General features: G+C 33.4%; 2 protein-coding genes and 1 pseudogene across 2 annotated transcripts; 1 reads left to right on the top strand and 2 right to left on the bottom strand.

Annotated features, from left to right (window-relative positions):
* Positions 1-4029: 4029 nt before the first annotated feature.
* LOC148614771 (uncharacterized) lies at positions 4030-9498 on the bottom strand (annotated as a pseudogene).
* Positions 9499-13058: 3560 nt separating this feature from the next.
* LOC148614770 (uncharacterized) lies at positions 13059-14438 on the top strand. The gene is made up of 2 exons (XM_088590468.1): positions 13059-13104; positions 13316-14438. Exon 2 carries the CDS (start codon positions 13569-13571, stop codon positions 14436-14438), a length of 870 nt encoding a protein of 289 aa, XP_088446594.1. The 5' UTR covers positions 13059-13104; positions 13316-13568.
* Positions 14439-15019: 581 nt separating this feature from the next.
* LOC148614769 (uncharacterized) lies at positions 15020-18881 on the bottom strand. The gene is made up of 3 exons (XM_088589107.1): positions 18705-18881; positions 18039-18302; positions 15020-17083 (listed from the first exon to the last, which is right to left on the bottom strand). The coding sequence occupies exons 1-3, from the start codon at positions 18769-18771 to the stop codon at positions 17043-17045; spliced, it is 372 nt and encodes a 123-aa protein (XP_088445233.1). The 5' UTR covers positions 18772-18881; the 3' UTR covers positions 15020-17042.
* Positions 18882-23700: the final 4819 nt, after the last annotated feature.

Genomic DNA, 23700 nt, shown 5'->3' with positions numbered 1-23700 from the left:
TTCTTTACAGTGTATGTTAAAATTAATAAAGGATCGTGAAAATATAGGTTAAAATTATTAAAGAGTTGTTGTTCAACGACGTTTTGGAACCTATTCGTCCGGATAACTTTATTAGGTCAAGTTGCATTTCACCTTTTAAGTCGTTATATTAAGTGTCAGTGTCTATTAAACTAGGCAGTGTGTGAAACATGATATGAAAAAACCATAGCATTTTGATAGTGTAATTTGACTACTTGCACCATAAAAATCAAGGAACAAAAGACAAGATTGTCCATGTCATTTGGTACATTGACTTATAATTTCATTGAAATGCACTGAAAGTGAACATTTTAAGGGCAGAAAATTCTATAAAAAATCCACATTTTTCTACCATTCTTTTGAAAACTTTCTAAACAAATCCAGTGCTGCAGAGATCAAAAGGTAATATGTTCAAATAGAGAAATCATCATTGAGTGAAATTATTTTGTTAAATCGGTGGAGTTTTGACATGCATGTTTCTGATTTTTCCCCATTTTGCCTGATTTTTAAAGAGACTGGCACTTAACACATGATTACTAGTTAACACATTAATATTACCTTTATTGTTTTCGACACGACTTTGCACTTCCTATTCAGTGTTCATTAACCAATCATTGACCATTTCATTAGTTTTTTGTTATAGGCAAAGCCATGGCCGTTAAACTGGGTAAAATAAAATGAGACGGAAGATTCTGGGGGAATTTCCCTGTTATGGGTTGTTTGGGCTAAGCCACACAGAAGCTGAGCTGATTTTTATGTTCTGTTGATGTTTTCATTAAATAATATTTTTCATGAACGGATTTACCGCATATGGATATGCATTTTAACAGACAAAGGTGTTTTTATTTCTAACGTCACACTTGAAACACAGTACTGTAAAATCGTGTCATTGCCTTGTACTACGACCAGTGAAAGGCATTTTACCGTTGCATCTTGACAATGGGTTATCAATTTATTAACTTGTCTTTGTATCTAATTACCTTGTCTTAAAAAAAATAATTGTAAAATGGTATTTTTTTTATAAAGATCAGTATTTCACTGTTTTAAGACTTTATGAAAACAAAGAGCAAATGCAAAAAGCATAGCAATCTAATTAGTGTACCAATACTTTACTACTAAATATTCGTGATCTAATCAAATTAACTCCTCTTGAACTAAGTGTATTGTTATAATACTGAAATGGTTACAATAAAAACTTTCTAAAATTCTTAGAAGGGCTTTGTTTCATATGACTATTGGTAGTAAAATTACCAAGCAATATTTAAGATTGTTATTTGCCAATCGAGACCGGACGTACGGAAAATTGCGAAAGAGTATAACGTCATCAATACGTCGTCAAATCAAAAGCTTTATTACAAAATAAAATTATATGTTAAGGAAATAAATGAAGACTAGTAGCAAAGCTGTTATTCTTGATTGAATTGTGCAGATGTATTCGAATACAAAGTGTACTTTTGTATGTGTATCATTTGCATGTAACATTTATAAAATATATTTCATTACATTGGTTTTTTTTAAGAGTGAGCGTCTTGCCATACAACACAGTCGTTTTTTGATAAATTTCTGTTGTTGATATTAGAATGGTTACATACTTCTAATAAAAAAAGAAACCAGTACCGGTAAGGAATGTGTGATATATATTTTTGCCATTATGCAAACAATTAAATTCATTCATCATTATTCCCGTGATGACATGCACTCCGTTATTCCATCATTATCTCATAAAAATACTCCTTGATATCAAAGAACTACTTCACGCTCTGAAAAGTTTAAAGAAATTAATTTTCAACTTATAGATTCAGTCTTAGAAATAGAGTTGTATCGTTGTATTTCAAAATGTTGAATGAGAGATTAATCTCGTTTCACTGTTAGATGTAAACACATTTTAAAGGATATTTTGAAATAACAGTAGATATTGTAATGTTAACCATTTTATACCGACTTAAGATGTTTGTTTCATAAATTTGCTCTTCTAAAATGAAATAAAAGCTTGTCAGTACATTCTTTTTTTTTACAGTACAATATTTGATTTTTTTTCAGTTTTCAGTTTTAGAAAACCAATACGTGGACAGTGTACATGCATCACATTTGCAATACATATATAGTAAGGATTATGGAAAAAAATGAATGTACAAAAGAAGTATAGTTTTATTTTGTTAACATTAATAAGAGGCTATTCCCTCCGACATGTAATAAATAACAAAATTTTAAGTATGGCTGGCTTTAAATGTTATCTTTATTATTTTGAGTATAAGATCACTGGATCAATATGATCTTTAATGATGACCAACAGAAGAACTTTAATCACTCTTTCTGGTATAACTAAATCAAAACTGATACTTTTTTTCTGTACGTTCTAACAACACACCACACCGTTGCCTATTGCCCTGATAGCATGTATCAACGTATTTTGTTTCATCAAACTAATTAGTGAATACACTTAGACCTGACTGAGATTTCCTGAAATAACTATTAACAAACTAACAAAACATTGTGGATGTTAAGGGGTTTTTTTTAAATCATTTCTGTACAAAAAATAAACCATTTCTAGTGCATAACGTTGATCTCACTATTATCCATTCTTGAAATATAAATCATTTTAGTGGAATTAAATAGATAAGTTTCAAAAAGAAATTTAAAAATCAAAACAAACAAAATAACTTTTATCATTGCCAAATTGCCAAAATCTTACCCAGGCAAGGGGCAAGTCTCAAAATCTTACTCAGGCAGGGGGCAAGTCTCAAAATCTTACCCAGGCAGGGGGGGGGGGCAAGTCTCAGGCTCTGTTTGAAATATATGTCATTTGTTAAGATATTAATGTCGCAACCACCAACCACGATAGTACTATTTCCATTTTTAAATTTTAAATAATAATTTTGAACCATTATTTAAATTACAACTGTTTGCACTCAAACAATTTGCAGAAATGTATCATTTTTAAGAAATTGAAACGACTAAAGTAAATTTGTTGCAGCCACACTTATAATGCTTAATTTTACAATGTTTACATCGTGAACAATAATGTCAGACCATTATGGAAATTTCAAGTGTTCTCACTCATCTAATTTGCAAAAATATCTCATTTTTAAGAACTTAAGGTCTGAAATATCACAATCATCCATATAATACTTATATTGACAATTCTAGCATTTTGACAGATGGATATATTAAAAGTACTCGTAGATATACACTTTGCAAAAACATGCCATTTTGAAGATTTTGGACTTAAATATAAGAGTCGCAACCACTAATAAGATACAATTTGCAGAAATATATTGTATAATAAGGACTGATTATATACACTTGGAAAATTGGAAATGAGTGTTTCCCCATTTTAAATCTGGAATAAATGAAGAATGTCCATAAAAACGTTAAAAAAATAATTTCGTTCACAATTCATAAATATATCTATAGTTTTAAAAATATCTTTCATTATTATTTCTAATGCAGCTTGGAATGGCAATAATACGTGCACAATTCAAGTATCGCGTGATTTCGGCAATTCCCGAACCCTGTTTCAAGATTCTGAAATTAAAATTTATTGCACAGAATCGAACTTTGCGAATCTCGTAATACACTACATGTGTACGATAAAACATTTGCTGTACTTTTTCTTTTCGGAACGTCATTGGACAACGGGGAATATAGTGATGCATTGGGCAATGAGGGACGGGGCTATTGGTAATGTAGCATGGGGTAATGGGGCAATGGAAATTGGGGGATGAGGCAATGGGAAATGGGATATTGTGACATGGGGTGAGGAGCAAGTGGAAAGATAATCTCATACATGTAGGATCAACTAGCAAATTCGTCATACAGGTATTTGATCATAGAATTCGAGGATTGGTATGGTAAATTTCGTTTGTGTTTACGCTTGTAAGGTAGTCTTACGAAGCTACCCATTTAATGTAAACCATATTTTATTAGAAAATGCATAACAGAATATAAAACATAAATAAGAAATCGGGATTCGGAAACAAGTTTCCTTATATTAATCCGTCTCCCCCAGAAAAAAATCAGATAGAATGTGATTATAACATCAATAAATGTGATCATATATTAAGAACATATCAACTTCTATGCAAAAATCAGCTAAATTAAGGTTAAAAAGTAATTCTAACTGCTGCGATTGTGTGAGAAGTATATCTATGGCTATGTTTATAGTCCGGTCAATTGGAGACATAAATGCAGTTAACTACATGTAACAAAGCTAGGCAGTCATAATCGTAAATATTAGGGTGGAGAAGCAATGTTGCTAAGCATCTACAGAGCGAACCGTCTACTCTCAGTAATGAAATTCTGAACTTGTTCGAAAATATTTTCATTTTCGTGATCGTTTTTCGAAGGATCACCGAAGAGAAGAATTTTGGTATTATAATTACTAAGGGTGCCTATAGTTCTTTGTCGTAAAGCTGTATAATTAGGACACTGTAGTAAGAAATGTCTATTATTTTCTACAGATCCACAAGAACAAAATTTATTATCAGTAATATTCCAATTAAACAAGTGTTCGTTTAGAGCGCTGCAGTTTAATCTTAGTCTGGCATGAAGAACTTGAGATTTGCGTTTTCCAAAGTTGTAGTATCGAGGAGGACATTTTATGTCTTGGTTAAGATGATTCCTAATAGATTGCTTGGAAGAGTTTTCTCGAACTTCAGCCGGGAGTCCGTTCCACAATTGAACAACTGATGGTAAGAATGAATTTTGATAAAACGCCGTTCTGCTATTAACAGTTTGAATGTCGTGAGTCCGTCTAGTATTATAATTGTGAATTTGTAATAATTGTTGGGGCACTAAGCTACATAAATATTCTGGTGTTTTGTTATGAAACATTTCATGAAACTTTAGAATTTTGTGCTTTTGACGCCTTACTGAGAGTGGTTCCCAACCAGTATCTCCATAAAGGTTAGCCTTAGACACTAATTTTGTTCCACCAATAACGATTCTGGCTACCTCAATTTGTAAACTTTCTAGCTTATCAGCAAGATATTGAGGAATGTTGTCCCAAATTATGTCCGTATATTCCAAGATGGGTCGTATAAAGCTAAAGTAAATGGTTTGGAGATGTTTACGTTTTAATTTAAACCAGACTTCTTAGAACATTAATACGAGGGGTAACCTTATCTATTAAGGAGTTTACCGTCTTCACTAAAAGTTAAACCAAGATGCTTATGGGTTTCGACTTCCTTTATCAATTCATCGTTCATATATATAGGGGGATGGTGTGGCTTACTAGTCTTACGGGAGATGGTCATAATTTCCGTCTTTTTTGGATTGAAGTTTACAAGCCATCGTTTAGACCATTGATGAATTTTCTCAACATCAGTATTAAGTAATTCAGATGCTGCATATGGGTTTTCAACAATTATAAATAATGAAGTGTCTGCAAACAATCTTATATTGCCTAATATATCACGGACAATGTCATTTATATATACTAGGAATAGAAGGGGCCCAAGTATTGATCCTTGGGGAACTCCTGCTTCTATATTAAAACTATTAGATGACTGTCCAGATATAACAACTTTTTGCGTCCTATTCGATAAATAACTCGTGAACCATTTTAAAAGACTACCACCTACGCCAATTGCTCTCAGTTTGAAAATGAGACCTTCGTGCCAGACTCGATCAAACGCTTTGCTTATGTCACAAAAAAACTACCCGAATTTCTTTCCCTGCATCTAACGCTTTACCAAACAACTCTGTTAAGTGTAATAGTTGGTTTGTTGTAGAGTCGCCAGGTTTAAAGCCAGACTGTACACTAGTTATAAGACTATTTCTATTTATAAAGTTGTAAAAATGTTTAAAGACGCATTTCCCCATGACTTTACCTAATATTGAGAGAAGAGCGATCGGTCTGTAGTTGTTCAGCAACTCCCTATTTGGGAATGAACTTGACTGTATGGACTTAAAAATACGAGCAAGGTGAACAGAGAGTTCTCTTGCGTCCATTTTTAGAATTCTGGCGCTTATATTATCTGGACCAGTTGCCTTTGATATATCTAATGCACCCAAATGATCAAATACTTCTTGCTCTGTTATATTAATATTACTTAGTAAATGGACAGTGTCTGGAGGCATGTCGGGTAATGTCGCTTCAGAGTCGTCGACTCGAGCTTGTTGGCTAAAGTACAAATTAAAATTATTTGCCTTATGCCGGTCATTTTCTATAAATTCGTCATTTATTAATAAGGGAGGATAGTTAGAGGATTTGTTAGACGCTCCTGATAAGTTCCTCAATATTTTCCACCATTTTTTTACAGTGATAGTTGGATTTTCAAGTATTTCAATTTGTTTGTTCATATAGTCTTCTTTAGCTAATTTAACATCGTTGACACATTCGTTTCTCGCTGCCCTAAAACGGTCCCATGATTCTATAGTATTCTTATGTTTAGCTTTGTTGTGTAAATGCTTACGTCTGCGAATTAACTTTTTTATACGGGAAGTCATCCACGGTGGATCTTGGGAATGGACTGTTTTGTTTGGTATGTTTTTTTTCAGCGATATTCATAATTTTCTCCGAGAATTCATAAACATCATTTACATCGTTTTTAATCGTTATATTTTCCCAATTGACTTGATTTAAATCGTTTTTAAATTGTTCGATATTTACATGTTTATAGTCCCATATTTTCCGTTTGTAAATGGATGTATGCGGTTTTTTAACATTGAGAATTGCGCTTATTGAACAGTGATATCGTATATTAGATTCGGGGATGTTATGACCTACTTCCGAATAAACTATTGTATCAGAGTTGCTAGTCAAAATAACATCGAACAGAGAAGACGACGTTTCACAAAAACGGAGATAATTTGTGTCAGACCGTTTTGATTTGTAATATCACGTAACTTATTATTTCGATGATTTAGCAAGTTCTCGTTTAAGTCCCCGCAAATTACAATGTTACTTATTCCTGTGGCTAGTGCATTTTCTATAGACAAATTTATTCTGTCCCATACATAGGCGTGCGAATCTGGAGGTCGATAAAACAGTCCAAATAATAGTTTGCTTTTGTTAATAGTAATTTCTACCCAGATGCATTCCAAGTTAACTATTTCTAGATCGGGTCTATGTTTGCTTGGTATTGAATCTTTAACATAAATTAATACACCACCACCCAACTTGTCTCCAGCTCTGTCCTTTCTGTAGGGTATATTGAAATTGGTTAGTTTTAACTCGTTATCAGAAATATCAGGCTTTAACCATGTCTCAGTGAGCATAATAACGTCTCTGTCCCCTAGCTCAGCTTCAACTATAGGCAGTTTTGTAAACAAACTTTGAACATTTAATATGAAAATTTTACAAGATCCTTATAGCGGATATTTGCAAACATATCTATATAACTATCAATATAGCTTGATAAAGATGAAATGGACGATTCCGACGAAGGACCTGGATTTTTCCCTATATCGCCACACCTATATATCAAAAGATACATATATGACAGAGAATCGCACATCATTATTGTCCCTACCAATATGATTATGTATATCATTATTCTTATGACCTTGGTAGTCAAGTCTAAACTTTGTATTTTTGAATTGATTTTCTTTTTTAAATTCGATTTTTTTATTTACCCCAAAGTGTAGAAGCAAAAAAACATATATTGATATTTTCCCCATTAAGCAGAACAAATTCACAAGTATAATAAAATCCAGATTAATGACCTTGGCCTTGGGCAATCGAACGGACCGTACATAGTTTAACACAACACGTGACCTGTACGTAGCTAGGTCACACCCCATTGTTTACAAACAACAGATTCAGATACAATATAAATACAAACACGTGTCGGGTTAACATTTTTAGGACATACCCTTACCACACAACCACAGCAGTAAAACATAATAGAAATTAATACAAAAGTGAGTAACATATTTACACAATTATGATTTTGGTCGCTTGGAATACCATGACAGGAGTTAGATTAGGGAATATTCAATTTGAGTGGGATTTTGGATTTCGGCAGACGAGTGTTTAGTTGATAACGTAAAAATGTGCATTCAAAAACCCGAAAACAGTGGATTTATTAGTCATCAATTTATATGTTAACTGTTTCTATAATGATATTCAGAAAAGGAATATATGACAAAAGACAGCAATATTTACTATATTGCGATGATAATTTTGCTATAGATTTTATTGGATATTTATCAGATTACTGCACGATTTAGGGCCATCCATTAACGGTAAGTCAATTAACATCCTGTCTGACAATTCAACAGAAGTGTTTAGGGTGAGATCATATGTACAAGCGCAAAAAATTGAAATATTGTGAATTGAAAATAACATTAACAGTAGGATCGGTCTTCCACACTTATAATTGGATAATAGGAGGACAATAACTAAACTTTAATCTTATTTCACTTATTTATTGGAGAGGGAAGTGATATCAAGAAATGCTTCAAAATTGTAGGAGGAAAAATCCAAAATTTTAGTTATTTTAAATGTGATATGGTAAAACGCCACAAAACAGTAACTTTGTTATAATTATGATCGTTTGGACCTTTATATCGAAATAAACTTGTATGCACTTGTACACCTGTCTTAGCATACAATAAAGACACAAACAAACAAATATTTAGCTCATATTTGTGTTCCTTTGTATCGTTATGTTCATGGAAAAAAAAACTTAGAAAGAAACAAGCGTCAATCGCACTGAACTAAGCATACGTGTCCTCGTCGTTGTTACCTTCCGTCTGTTTTGGTTCAGTGTTCTGGTCGTCTTCTGGATCTAAACTTCCTAAATCAATGCCACAAATGCTTAGCATTTCCTCAAAGTCGTCCATATTTCGGATAGTGTATCTTAGATTTTTTTTGTCCGTAATGTAAATCTTGCCGTCAACAACCCAAGTTGCATTCATTTTTTCACGACGGACTATCAGTCTGCATTGATAGGCAATCGTACTCCTCAGTTTCGTTAATTCCTGGTTAATAGAGATACCGGCAAGTTCAGGTTTGGACTTTAAGTATTTGGCGTTACGCAGTAGGAACATCTTGGCTCTATGGTTTGTGATTCTCGCGACAATTGGACGAGGTTTGTCGGGGTGAATTTTCCCTGTACGATGACTTATCGCGATATCGCTGGGTGACATAACAACTTTGATTTGTTTGGCTAACTCGAGAATTTTTCTATCTGTATCCTCACCAGAAGTGTAGGGAACTCCCGTTATCCGCACCATTTGCTTCCTACTATGTTGTTCCAGATCATCACATTTAACCTTCAAGAATTTAATCTCTTTTTTCAGTTCCTCATTGGGTTCATAGGAAATTCTTTCTCGCTCAGTATTGTAAACAATGTCGTTTAGTTTCCGTTCAAGGTCCTGATTTTTTGTTTTGAGTGCACTGATTTCCTCTAAGATAGGCTTCTGTTTTTCTTCTACTATAGTGTTCCAATCATTTATTATCAGAGTTTTGACAGTTTTTGCTATTTCTACAATGTTTTCAGGGCTAATATTCACGGTTGGTGGCGTGGACATGTTTGTTTCAGGCACAAATACTTCAGTCTTCACTTTTATCTGAATCTGACTCGGAGTTTGAATATCTATCACAAGAATTAGAGTTTCTATGTCTATGTTTTTTCTTTATCTGATGACTTTGGGGTGATTGTTGCGATGATTCCCTACGTCTTCGTTTTTTGTCTGTTTCAGAATCAGCTTGCATTGGGGGTATTACTATATCTGTATACTTAGTGTACTCAATTTACTTTAAAAGTCATTGGTAAGCTTATGAATTCATACTGAACCGACGGGAAGATACACAAATTGGTTTGTTTACATTTGACACTGCTTCCGGTCTACTCGATAGGTTTAGTCAATAATTTACAAATGTTCAAATATTACATTACATTACATTACATTACATTAACCCACTATTTAACAGCATTTACGCTTGTGTCCACTCGTTTTGAAACTTGTTGTCGCATTATCAAGCTTCCTGGCATGGATAAGCTAATTTTTTACATATTTTTTGTTGATTTCATTCCACTTCAAAATTTCACGTCTACTTTCTTCGACTGGTACCCCAAAAATGTACCCATTTAGTACAAGAATAAGGTGTTCAACTCTAACTTGAGAATAGAGTTGACGATTTTTTTCGGTCAAAGGTAGCATCAGATAACCCATTCTAATGTGTTTTTAGAAAATCAGATGACGATTATTCAAGAGTCGAGTAGAAATCAAATGGAAATTACTTAAGGATAAAGACAAGACAAGGAAAACTGATACATACACATTAAAGAACATAAATTAACCAAATTAACACATATAAAAAAAATGCAAATGTGCAACGCATATCCCACCAAAACTTGGATCATGGGTCAGGTGCACCGGTAAGGTTGGCATCCTCTGCTTTTTCTAGAAACACCCACCGAATTGATTATAAAAGGTCAAGCCCGGGTTAAACAAAAGAGGAAAATTATGACACGGTGAACAAATTGGTTCTAATGGTGTAGATGTATACACCGTAACGATGTACTATCCAGTGCATCCAGTTCTTGCTTCTCCGATTATTTTCAATTTTCATGATATTTGTCATCGTCGTCTCTTTCTTGGTGTAATCTTTCCTTCTTTAGTGGTCTAACTATCGAACTTTATTTTGCAGGAATAAAAACGAAACATCTTAAAAAGTGTTGAAGAAAGAGTAATCAAGGGAACCAAGGTTACAGCAGTAATCAAAAGAATGTAATCCAGGGACAAAGACCAGACATGGAAAACAGACACACACAACAAAGAACATAAAGTAACTAAAATCATACATACAAAGTAACAAAAGTATGAGCAACTCGGACTCCACTAAAAACTGAGAGCATGGACCAGGTGCACCGGTAGGGTAAGCGTCCTCTGCTTTTCTAGAAACACCCGCCGAGTTGCTCATAAAAAATCAAGTCAGGGGTAGACAAACGAGTGAAGGAAAACTATGACCCGTTGAATAAATCAGTTTTCATGGTGCTGATGGATAAACCATAACGATCCACAAGTTCATGATAACGGCCATAAAACTTCTGTAGTGATGACTTCAATCTTGTAGCAACATAACTCTGTTCCAGAAGCCTATTTGTTAGAGTTCTAGCGCGATACAAAAAGTCTGCGTAGTTTCGGCAAGCTCTGGCATAACGTATGAGTTGTGATATGAACACTCCATACGCAGGAGCCGAAGGGATGTTGCCACAGATGAAAGTAGGGAGGTCGGTAGTGCGTTTATCGGTATTCTTGCGAGAGCAAAATTCTCAATTTTGAGTCAACTTTAACACGTTAGAAAATGGTCAAAAATCCATTGCATGACAATAAAAATATATGTAATTGAAGTTGAGACATTTCTCTTTCTAAATATACAGCTTTCATTGTTATTAGAGTTGTTGGTCATTTGGTACAAACGTTTGAAGTGACGATACTTTGAGAAAAATGGCCGCCGGAAAAACTATGTGTCAAAGATCATACCTATTTCAAATTTCATTCCGCAAGCTATTACTGGACCGATTTTCTTCATTTATGGCTTAATGTTTTGGAAATATCTTCAATTTTGATAATCCGGTTGCCAGGCTAATTGTTTGGTTCAAAAACATATTTTTTACGTAATTTTAAGGAAAAACATGTTGAAAAAAAAAGTTTTTGCGTACCCGGAATGCACACTCAGTTGGATTCCGAAAATTTAATCCTTTCAGCGTCCATCCGTAACCCTGGTTTCAGAAGAAAAACAATAACAGCTTGCGGAATCGATTGGATATTAGGGTGGTCAGGGCGTGGTTTTCACAAAAATTAAAGCGGGACCGGTTATCGTTCTTGCTAACCGGATGTTACTGATCCGCCATAGCTTCTGTTAAGATTTTCGAACACTCGTGGAAAAATGCCTTTTACCGACTTTTGTCTGGACAGATTTTTGACTAGTGGTGCAGACAACGATGGACCTAGGCCATGGAGGCCAATCATTTACGGTAAGTACCTAAATTATGTCGAATATAAGCCTAATAATCCTGTTTCCGTAAGGTCAAATTCTAGAATGACCTTTATCATCTGCAAGCTTAAAAACTATATTCACCTTTTTGGAAGGTCTGATTTTTGTTTGATTCTGTATGAGCTGATTTAAAAAAGATTACTCTCATTTAGCATTAGTTGGAATATGTTTCCATAACATTTTTATTAAACGATGAATATGTACTGAGGTAAATTCTCCCAACGTTTGATTGCAATCCATTCAAAATCTTTCGGATTTTATTGACTTTCCTATATTATCGGAAGTCTCTGTATTTTACCTTGCTTTTTTCCTATTGGTTGGGAGAATTTGCACACATTGCATTTAATTTCCTTGATAATTCAATTTTAATTTATATGTAGTGCCGAATTTATATGAAACTCACATGTTTAAGCATAAACCTTCTTTGTATTTATTTTTACTGTTTTATTTATTCAAAATTATCATATGTAGAAAAAAAAATCAACCTTAAATTGCTCCTTCAAATGATACACAACTTTTTTTTCTGGTTTTCATTTTATCTTAATATCAGAGTTAATATATATTAATTATGACTTTTATTAGAACAATTATCATGTAGCCCTGCTTGTACTTTACTTGATAAATAGAACTTATTTGATGAGATTTATATATGTGGCAATTGCATATTTTACATATGACCTGCATCTTGTTAAGTTTACTTTATATATTCATATTGTACAATTTTTAACAGCTAACTTACATATTCATTTTTTAGAGGATTGTAGATGCTCTACTTATTTAATATTCATATACATGTACAATTGCTTGGAAAAGGTTTAAAATCCTAATAATATACATTGTTTATCATTAAATTTTAATTAATTATGGTTTAATATTTTTTTGCCTTTTTAGGATCACATTGATTGACTCATAATACCAATCTTTTGTTGTATGTATATGAAACATACTTGTACTATGTTTTTTCTTCTAATTATTGATTTATTTCAGAAGAAAGTATTAGTAAACAGGCTGCCTAAATATTTATTTTATTTTGTCACTGATGTAAATTTTATTATGATTTAGTTTTATTTTCCGTTTGTTTTTCATCATTTTAGTTTCATTTTGTTGAGTTCTGGAGATGTTTCGAATTCATGGTAAGTTAGTTTTTATACTTTGATTTAGTTTAGTAGCTTTATTTATTTTAATAGTAAAACTTTTGAGTCTTTTAATCATGGTAACAAATAAGCATTTACATTTGAATCATATATTACTTACAAGAACTGTCGATTAGTTTTGTGTTTAGACTCTGCTTTAAAACGGCTTCACAGTACATATTCATTGAATTCCACTACTTGTTTATTTCAGATGGCATGAGGAGCATAGTGGGCTATGCTATGAGACGAATATAGGCTGAGTCTGAGGTAGGACCATGTGGGGATGGAATAGTTGGAAGCTCTCAGCCCAGGGTAAGTATGGTAGGTATGGCTGATGTTTGTCAGATCCAGGCTAGGGTGAGTAAGTTGGTAAGTATGATATATGGGAAAACCTGCTTTCCCATCTATCAATTTTTGAGTCTCAGCTGGATAGAGTAGGTCCTTCTTCAAGTGCACAGGTATGTATGCTGCTCTATCCAGACAGCAGGTACCGAGGAGAATGCAGACAGATAAGACTGACAGAAGCTGACCTATTGGACACTGGTTCCACAAGAAGACTTTCCTCAGGACAGATGTCACTAGGACTGATGATGGAGGTCCACAGGTATGTTGATAAATATTGTGTTGGTTCTAAAGTAGATAATTTTTATGAAATAATTAATTCTTTATTCCACGTAACGAAGATGACTGACACAGAAAAGAACACCTTGCATGTGAGAGTGAAGAGAGAAGTGGACAGAATGAAGAAGATGAAGAAAGCCAAACAGATGAGTCAGATAGAAATGAAGAAGAGAGAAGTGTTCGACATGCCTGGAAGTGGAGATGCCTTGGTTGACAGGTTGAATTCACATGGTGGTACAGTAAGTAAGGTAGTTCCAGACACACCTGAACCCGATGACCTGATTGGTAAGAGAGTTCAACACTTGATAGAAGAACCAGACGGATCCAGCAAATGGTATTATGGTATTGTTACAGGACTTAAGGTAAGACATGGTAAGTACATGTACAGTTTGGTGTATGATGATGAGACAGAGACTTACAGATTCCCCTTGCTAGATGACCTAGATACTGGAGAGTTGAGGATTGTGCCCTTGGATCCTTCTTTTATTGTAGGTAGACGAGTTGACCACCGTTTTCATGAAGAGGCTGATGGTGAGGAGTTTTGGTACACAGGAACTGTCACAGGACATGATGCTGATACAGGTTTGTCGACTGTAGCATATGATTACAAGGATGATGGTGATGATGATTACGATGAGGAAGATGATAGCAACATTTTTGAGGAGCTTATAATAGAGGACTATCAGAACGGAAATGTGAGGATTTTATTGTAGGAAAACTTTTTTCAGCAAAATTAATTCTTGTTTTCTTTTTTCCTTAAGCACTAACTCTTTTTGCTTCATTTCAGGTTCTAAAACCATTTTTTTTTCTTGTAGAGTTTTATCCAGGGGCTTTTAGTTTCAGGTACTAATTATTATTTCTTTATTTGTAGATTGGTTGCAGCAAAGCGTTTCGAACGCAGCGAAATTATTCATATTAAGTTATTTAACAAAACATTAATATAACCTTATAAAACAATATTCTTGTTTTGAAATGAAAATAATTATTCTGGAAAAGGAAGTTTGGTGTTTTTAACTCCTCGCCACATCTTTGTCATCAAGTGTTCCTGAGACGGTTAATCCAGAAAACCGCTTTCTGAGCAACCAACATCAAATAAAGTTTTACATTTTTTCAGATTGTTAGCAAACCAGATTATGATTTAATAGAAAGTAAACTAACTCTAAGTAAATTGATAAGGTAAATGATGTTTAATAGGTGTAATGTCTTTATGTACATAATCTCTTTTGTAGATTTGGCAGACATGGTAGATCCTGGTGAAGAAACCCTTCTGGCATGAAATGAAAACTTCGAAAAGTTCATTAAACTTAATCAAATGATGATATTTTGTTTATTATCATTTAATGTACATAATAGTACACATGAGGAAACAGCTAGGGCTTCAAAGTTCCATAGTGAAAGGATGCATATTGGTTCAAGTCAATGTATTCATAAAAATTTTCTCAATTTCTTGGGAAAACAGCATTTGTTTTTGAAATTTTAAACAATTTTAACATAATAATGAGATTATTATTATGGTAAAAGACCCTTTTTAAACAAGAAAACATTACAAGACTACATTAGGAATCTTAGAATTGTCCAGACCTTGATATAATATTATTTTGCCACTTTTTGCGGCAAAAATGTATGTTTATTTTGATTACCGTCTGGCTTCATTTAAGGTATAGGCCTAACAAATTTTCATTCACATTAAATATTTTATAGCAAAATAAGATGAAAGTATCTTCATGTAATAGCTTAGATTCTATGCTTTAAAATGCATAAGTATATGGTATGTTGATGTTTTGATCAGTATTAGCATAAATATGCGGGGTTCTTTAAATCTGAAATTTTCAAAAATGTTCAATTTACCCCTATTTTTCAAAATTTGCATGTTGATTTTTAAATATAATTTAATTATTTCTTGATAAAAATGTGTTTTTACATATTTAGTCACAATAACAATAACTGTCATGTGCTCAAAACTGCTTTTAAATTCAAAATATCTTTTTTGTCTGACCTTTCGCCATTTTTTCCACTGAAAATAGCTCTAAAATTTACCCTAAAATGTAAATTTTCTACCTCAAAAAATTTTTTTTAGCTGAAAAACATCATTTTTCAGGTCAAGCAACTTTATTGCCACACAAAACAAGTGACAGAAAAAATTAGATATTTTTTTTGAATTCTTAGTAAAAAATGAATTTTTTTTTGTTGATAAAATGCATTTAGAAAAAGGGGGTCTGCCGCAGTGTTTTTGATTCCAATGAAAAAATAATCTGTGGTTTTGACTTAGTATTTGTTTATTTATTTCCGTTTAATGGATTACTCTTGAAAGAACAGCAAAGTATCAGATTTCTACTACCTTCCAATTTCCAAATATGAATATCCAAAAATGGCACTTTAATTCACGATGCTGTTGACTCATAGCTAAAAAAAAAGTGTTTTTTTGCCAATTTTAAAAAAGTGTAATTTTCTTTGTATTGAAGATACAAGTTTCCTGAATGGCTTAAATCAAAGTATGAAATGGCTCTATTTAAATGATTAAGACACAATGTATGAATTTCTTTACCTGTTTGACTTATTTGGGCTCCAAAAGTGCCCAAAATGTGCCTTTTTTGCCTTCACAAGAAAAATGACCACAATTTTGAACTTTAAATTGTAATAACTTTTGAACCCCTTGACCGATTTTAAAAATTTGTGCACCATTAAGTTACATTTCTTAGGCTCTTTCAAACTAATATAAACTATAAAGTCATATTTTGACTGACCTCCCTAATGAAAGGGAAGTTGACAATTCTGAATGAAAAGTCATCACGTTTGTCTTAAAGTTTGGTAAATAGTTTTCCTTTACCATCGATTTCTAAGTGTAGGTCAAGATATGAGGCTGACTTCACAGTGTCTGTAGTATCCTTTATCTCAGATTCTTTTGGGTAGATGCGATGTATCAAATCCCCGAAATTAGGATTGTTTTAAGATAATACGTCATCTATATAGCGGAAACTGAGATTGAAGGATCTAGCCAAACGATATTCTTTCTTTCTGATCAGATCAGCTGTAAAGTCAGACTCATAAGAGTGAAGGAATAGGTCAGCAAGTATATATTTTGTTCAACTGTTTCAACAAAATATATAAACCTATATATTAATAGTCTTACATAAATAATGGACAATTTTCAAATTCAGAATTTCGGGAGGTGATTTTGTTTCATTGGTTATAATCATTTATAATTATGGGTCATTATCATTTTAACATAAAAATGTATAACAGTCTTGGTACTTTAATCCTTGATTTACCAGGCAACACGTTGACTAAACACCATAACGCGTGTAACTTGGCTGTCCTTAGTCCACACTATGTTGTATTAATGTCTGACGCTCGTTACCTGAAATATGAGAATAATTACGTTAGTAATGGTAGTAACTACGTATGATCTTAATTAATTGATTTTGCCAATGATATAATTAATACGAATCAAATTAAAAAAATAAAAAGTTTTTGTTTGTTTGTTTGTTGGGGTTTAACGTCCGAGCAGCAATATTTCAGCTATATTCAGACAATAAACATGAAATGGATGATAAAATGAACATGAAATGAAAAAAAAGAAAGGATGGGTCACAAGGATAATAGGGTCGACAAATTTTGATTGCCACTGGAAAAAGGGGGGATGGGTAAGGTCGGACAATTTAGCCTCCTGTGGCGGAGCGCAAAGGTTCCTACTCCTATCGAATACCACAGCAGGGTTCTTTAACGTGCGAGGAACGTGGCATCTTTCCCAACACGGTGCACCACTATGGTTTGCGGTCAGGTTTTCCGTATTATAACCTGACAACCCCAGCATGTAACACGCCAGGGGTACCCCATTCCACCACCTGGGGCACACATTCCAGTTGCTCTGTGGGCAGAGCGCCTAGCCCCCCGCTAGGTTTCGGAGCACTATTTAGTCGCCTTAAACGGCAAGCTTAGCGCTGCTGCAGGCCTATTCTTTTAACACCCGGACCTGCACGGGGCAAAAGATAAAAAGATAAAACTAAATTGAAATAAAGGGGACAGAGCTTAAGATTTGTTACGCGGAAGAAAACTATTTTAAATGTAAGATAGTAATAGTTGATATACTATATTACATTTAAAATAGTTTTCTTCCGCGTAACAAATCTTAAGCTCTGTCCCCTTTATTTGAATTTATCCTCCGGCATAACTCGTGAAAATAAAAATACTGACAATAACTTTTCCGATTCATGTTATAGTTGAGATGATAATATTTAAATATTTTCCCTTCAACACGCTGACCACCAATAGTTTAAGTATATATTTTACTGTATCAATAATTAAATACTTACTAATAAGCATAATTCGTTTTCTTTTATGTCGTCTGTGTAAAACGATCACTCCAATAATAATGACCACTAGTACCAAGCAACCCACAGCAATTCCAACTTTAGCCCCGGTAGCATCACAGCATACCTTTGGAGACCCAGGTTGTAATTGTCCACAACAAGTGGATAGGAAACAAGAATCATATTTGTAATATGTTTTTACGTAAAACCCACTAGGAGAGTATATATAGGTGGTGTTTTTATAGTAACAGGAGTTTCCATGTGTACCTATAAACAAAAAAAAATTCAAAGTAACTTTCACTCTAACGGAAATCAATAAAATGTAATTTAGGGACAAAAACCAGACAGGAGAAACAGACAAAAACAACAAAGAACATAAAATAATAATAAAAAAAGCAACAGAAGTAAATGAGCAACTCAGACTCCATTAAACAGAATATCATGATTTTTTAATCAAGTAGTCAATTTTGTAGCACACAGCAACTCCGTTTTCAGTTTGTATTTGTCATATTTCCTAGGAGGATTCTGACTAACAAGACAAATCGTATATTAATAATACAAATCGTACGGTAAAGCCTATTTTTTTTCTATCGTATCTGAAATAAAGCAACTTTTTTAAAAGAACAAAATTTCACTGACACGAGAAAAAAATAATATAACATCACTTACCTGTTAATGACACTGAGACCATTAAAAAAATACATGCAACTTTATTCATCATTTCTACGTAATACATCTAACATTAAATATTGTCACCCTAAATTATTTCCTGAAACTATGACTCAGTATTACAAGTTATACTTCCTGATTTTAAAGTTTACATCATCGACTCGGATGAAATAATGTTAAATGTTTCCTTTTGTTATAGGTTACAGACCACCAATTCAACCAATGAGCATTTGGAACGTACGCGAAAATAGTCCTACGCAGAAATTACCCCTGTTCCTCATAGTGCTGTGAAAAAAGTTCTCATCTCATTTAAAAAATTTAAACAGTTTCTGAAAGGAAAAACATTTCTGTACATTTTATAGGTGCATTTTGCTTCTTGTGATGTGAAGCCTAATCTCCATAATGATTTCTAAATATACCTCTATCTTGTGAAAACACTGGGATTTCCCATGCTATTTATAGACACTTCACTTCCGGTGACCAGTACTGCACTGCAAGTCTGCTAACCCCACATGCCATTCTGAGGATTGTGAGCTGACATATGTAGAATCATGCTGATATATAGTTCTCTGCAGGTTAAAGTTAAGGTAAAGTCCAGAGAAGCCACTGAATATTGTGAAATTAGCATAGAAGGCTATAGTAGGTGGAATTAGTGGTTTTTAGCCTATACACTTTTAAAGAAGTTGTTTAAAACTTTACTCAGTGATTAAGGAATTTATGACTCACACTGAATTATAAACTGTTGGCAAATAAAATTGCATGAAACTTATTGCTTTTTACTAAGAATACCTTATAAAACCACTGAAAGTGTTGATCATGGGTGTCCCGTTTATGAAATAACTACAGATCACAGTTGTGTTTTTAAAATTGCTCTTCTAAAAAGACCTAAGTCTTTCGTCTCAGAGTCGCAGGCTGATAACAAGGATGATATCAAAATACCATTTTAGTAAGAAGATGATAAAGTTAAGTATTATAAACAAGTTAATTGGAAGAAAGTGGTATTAATCGTTATGTTGATTGGCATAGGATTACATGTACAAATGAAGTCTTTATTAAAGGATTTGATAAGAAACTCTTCATCTTCATTTATTTAATTCCAAGGTTTACACTGAATGTACGTATAACTACTTTATACACAATATAATGAACATGATAGATGTAGAGATCACTGTTAAAAAAGGGATAATTCGTAAAGTTAAATCCTTTTCTGATCTCGACCGGCGCTGAATTATGGAAAATTATAAAAGATGATTCTAAAAGACGAAAGGATGTGTTGATTGAAAGGAACGTGTATTTATCAATTCAAGATTGCAAATAATTTGGTTATATTGGCAAATGGTGCAGAAACCCATTTTACAAAATGTACGTGAAAGTCGAAAACATATCGTCTACTTAGACTGGATTTTTTTTTTCGAGTTAAAACTACAAATTGTAAAGTACAAAGTACTTTAACAAATAATCATTCTTTATAATGATTTCATTTATAAAATCACTACTTCTTATGTTGTTATAATTGAGTCTTATCCGCTTATCAAGCAGTTGTTTTTCAAAAGGGAGATTTTAGATATCATGACAAGGTCTTTTGGTAAACATTGACTAGATTGTACTGTTGTCTCCAGTAAAATATTCTACTAGATTCTACTGTCCATATCAATAAAATATTTTTATATATGACTGTTATATCTTAGAATGTCATCTCAAAATTGAGCATATAACTGTATTACTTTTCAATCATAATTTTTGATAAATACAGATTACCAACAAAACCAAACACATAAAATAAATAAATAATTAAAATATGAGTATTACTTTTGATTAAAGTCAATGCTTTAAGTTTACAATTATCATTTTCAGGAAAGAAAGATGAAATCCAATCTGACTTGACATTTTATTTTATTTGATTACGCAACATGCATCAAATATCTTAAACAATTCGAATAATATTTCAGTTTTAGCATAGTGTGTGTGTATGATTGCAATCGGAAATACTAACATGTATCAGAAAGCAGAGAGGTCTTATGATGTCAGATTATCACGCGTTGCATTGGTGTTGAATCTTTATCATGCATGGAGTGAAGCATAATAGAATATTCTTATTGAAATGAGAAGTGAAATTGGATTCGATATGTTACACATTATAAACAAACCATACGAGACTTAAAAAAAACGCCTTTGCATAGAAACCACAGGACAAGAGAAGAAATTGACGACATATAGACAGCAATCATACGACCACCCTTTGTAGCAGAACGAATACAAATTCAATTTTCTTTAGTGAAATCCTACAAATTTCCATATGAGTCAGGTGTTGGAGAGGTTGAGACTTATGTCCGGTCGACATAATGGCGACCGTTGGACATTCAGAGAAATGACTATTGTAGTAGTGCTACAGAAGAGTCGGCTCTAGGACTGTTATAAAAGTGTCATAGAACAGTTATAGTCAACTCTTCTGATAGTTCTAGTAGAGCCGGCTCTATTAGTACTGTCAGAAAAGTTGGCTCTATAACTGTTCGTGAACTGTTCTAAATCTGTCATAGAACTGTTCTTCTGACAGTTCTACGATATTTGTGGAAAGGTCAGAAATGATTCTATCTGTACAGACCAAAGAAACATTTTATATGCAAGTGGTAACAACAAAATATATAGTAAATGAAATAAAATTGAGTCGATTAACCCCATTTACATATCAACAAAAAAGAACAAAATTATTAAACCAAAATATATCAGCACGTTACATAGATCACGTTCTATGATATGGAACGAGCAGTATACTTTCCTAGATATGTTTGCTGAAATGGTTTCATATTGTTTCATTTTTTTTTCGAGCTTTTTTCGTCTACTGCTATCATGGCCAGTATTATTGACTTGTTACAATACAAAAAGACAGTTCCATGATGGAGATTGGCATACCTTTGAACTGTCGTCTTAAATCTAAATGTCAAATAAAAAGCCCATTGGAGCTAAAGTAATATCAGCTAGGAGTAATAAGTAAGTATTTATTTTGTAAGCTTAAAAACAGATTAAAAATTGTATTTGTTATCAGGTGTGCATACAACTTTTACGCGATATAAAAGGTTATGTGACTTTTATTACAACTTATATAGTGTTTCTATTGATAGCGTTTCTTCCATTGTAACACCTCTAAAATGACTTTTGTATTTATATTCAATTAAAAACAAGTAATGCACAAAAGTTGTAAAAAACCGACAAATGGTCGATTTCAATCAAATTCTGAAGTCGCCATTGATTAAAGGAGGTAATGGTCAGCCTATGAATCAATTTTCATTGAAATCCAACAATGTTGAAATTTTCCCGATATTGGCTGCCATTTTGAAAAAAAAAATGGCGGCTTTTAAACCAAATCTGAATGCGCCATTGAATTAGGAATTTCATGTTCATCTACGATTTTGGCGGTCATTTTCAAAGAGTAATCAATGGAACCAAGGTTATAGCGGAAATCAAAAGAAAGTAAACCAGATACAAAGACCAAACACGGAAAACAGACACACACAACAAAGAACATTAAGCAACCAAAATAATACACACACAGTAACAAAAGCAAATGAGCAACTGGGACTCGACCTAAAACTGGGAGCATAGACCAGGCCCACCGGTAGGTAAGCGTCCTCTGCTTTTCTTGAAACACCCGCCGCCTCATAAAAAAGTCAAGTCCGGGGTTGACGAAAGAGGAAAGGAAAACTATGACACGATGAACAAACTAGTTTTCACGGCGCAGATGGACACACCCCAACGATCAACGAGCTCATGACGGCGACCATAAAACTACTGTGGTGATGACTTCAATCTTGTAGCAACATTACCCTGTTCAAGAAGCCTAACTGTAGGATTCCTAGCGCGATACAAAAAGTGTGCGTAGTTACGGCAAGCTCTGGCATAACGTATGAGTTGTGATATGGAAACTCCATACGCAGGTGCTGAAGGGATGTTGCCACAGATGAAAGAAAAATTGACAATTCTGAATGAAAAGTCATCACGTTTGTCGTAAAGTTTGACCAGTATTTAAAAAAATGGCAGCTTAAAAAAAAAACAAATCACGCCTCTGCACGGCAGTTTATAATCAGCTATTTGAGTAATTATCGGTCATCGAATTGTTCCACTAATTTTATATATTTTTTCCCATTTTTTCCCGTTTTGATCTTGGAAGCCATTTTAAAATCTGTTGATGTGTAGCAAATGTTGTTAATTCAGCCGCAGAGTTTTAATCGGTACGGCTTAAAGAACCTAGATATCAATTTGCATAAAAATCGGGCAACTTTGAAGATTTTTTCCGCGTTGTGGGCCGTTTTGAAAATGGGTACCGGGACGCAAGAATTTTTGTGGTTGTTTGGATCGTTAAATATGCTGAACAAGTTTGGTCAAATTCTGATATTTAAGTTCAAAGTTTTCTACGTAAAAAGTTGGATATTCTCAGTTTGGCGGCAGTTGAAAATTTTTCTTTGAGTTCAGCATCCTTCGAAAGGTAGATCTAACTTCCAGTAAAGTTTCATTTCGGATGTGCCGTTTTTGAGAAATCACGCGGACATCTTCAAGAATTTTTATGACAGGGGAATTAAAACTATAACAAGTGATACTGTGCTTGCAAGCAAAACACTTAAGTCGCCAAAATCGGGATATAATCGCGATCAGTCAAATACTGAAGCCGCCATTGAATTGATAATACAATGTTTATCTTAGAAATCACTTTTCCTTGAAATCCAACATTGTTTGACATTTTCTAAATTTTGCAGTCATTTTGAAAAACTGCCATTGAATTAATAAAGTCATATTTACCCTATATATTAATTTTCATCGACATCGAACCATATTTAAATTTTTGGCGGCCATTTTGAAAAAATAATTGCGGCTGTCTAAAAAAATATTTTTAACGAATATGAAGTCAGCAAGCCAAAAATATCTTTTAAGTTTTTTGATACAATTGTAGAGTTCCACTAATGTTAAAGTTTTTTTTTCATTTTTTCCGGTGCTTGTTTTGCGG

This window comes from Perna viridis, chromosome 6 (assembly GCF_037379345.1).
Source record: "Perna viridis isolate PV_CMFRI_1.1 ecotype Kerala chromosome 6, ASM3737934v1, whole genome shotgun sequence".
Lineage (NCBI taxonomy): Eukaryota > Metazoa > Mollusca > Bivalvia > Mytilida > Mytilidae > Perna > Perna viridis.
This window is presented reverse-complemented; position numbering and strand designations above follow the sequence as displayed.

Coding starts and splice junctions, on each gene's coding strand:
- LOC148614770 (XM_088590468.1), top strand. CDS start 13,569: ATGCTGCTCTATCCAGACAGCAGGTACCGAGGAGAATGCAGACAGATA.
- LOC148614769 (XM_088589107.1), bottom strand. CDS start 18,771: ATGTATTACGTAGAAATGATGAATAAAGTTGCATGTATTTTTTTAATG. Junction 18,303..18,704: donor GGTCTCAGTGTCATTAACAG/GTAAGTGATGTT, acceptor TTTTGTTTATAG/GTACACATGGAAACTCCTGT. Junction 17,084..18,038: donor AAAACGAATTATGCTTATTA/GTAAGTATTTAA, acceptor CTCATATTTCAG/GTAACGAGCGTCAGACATTA.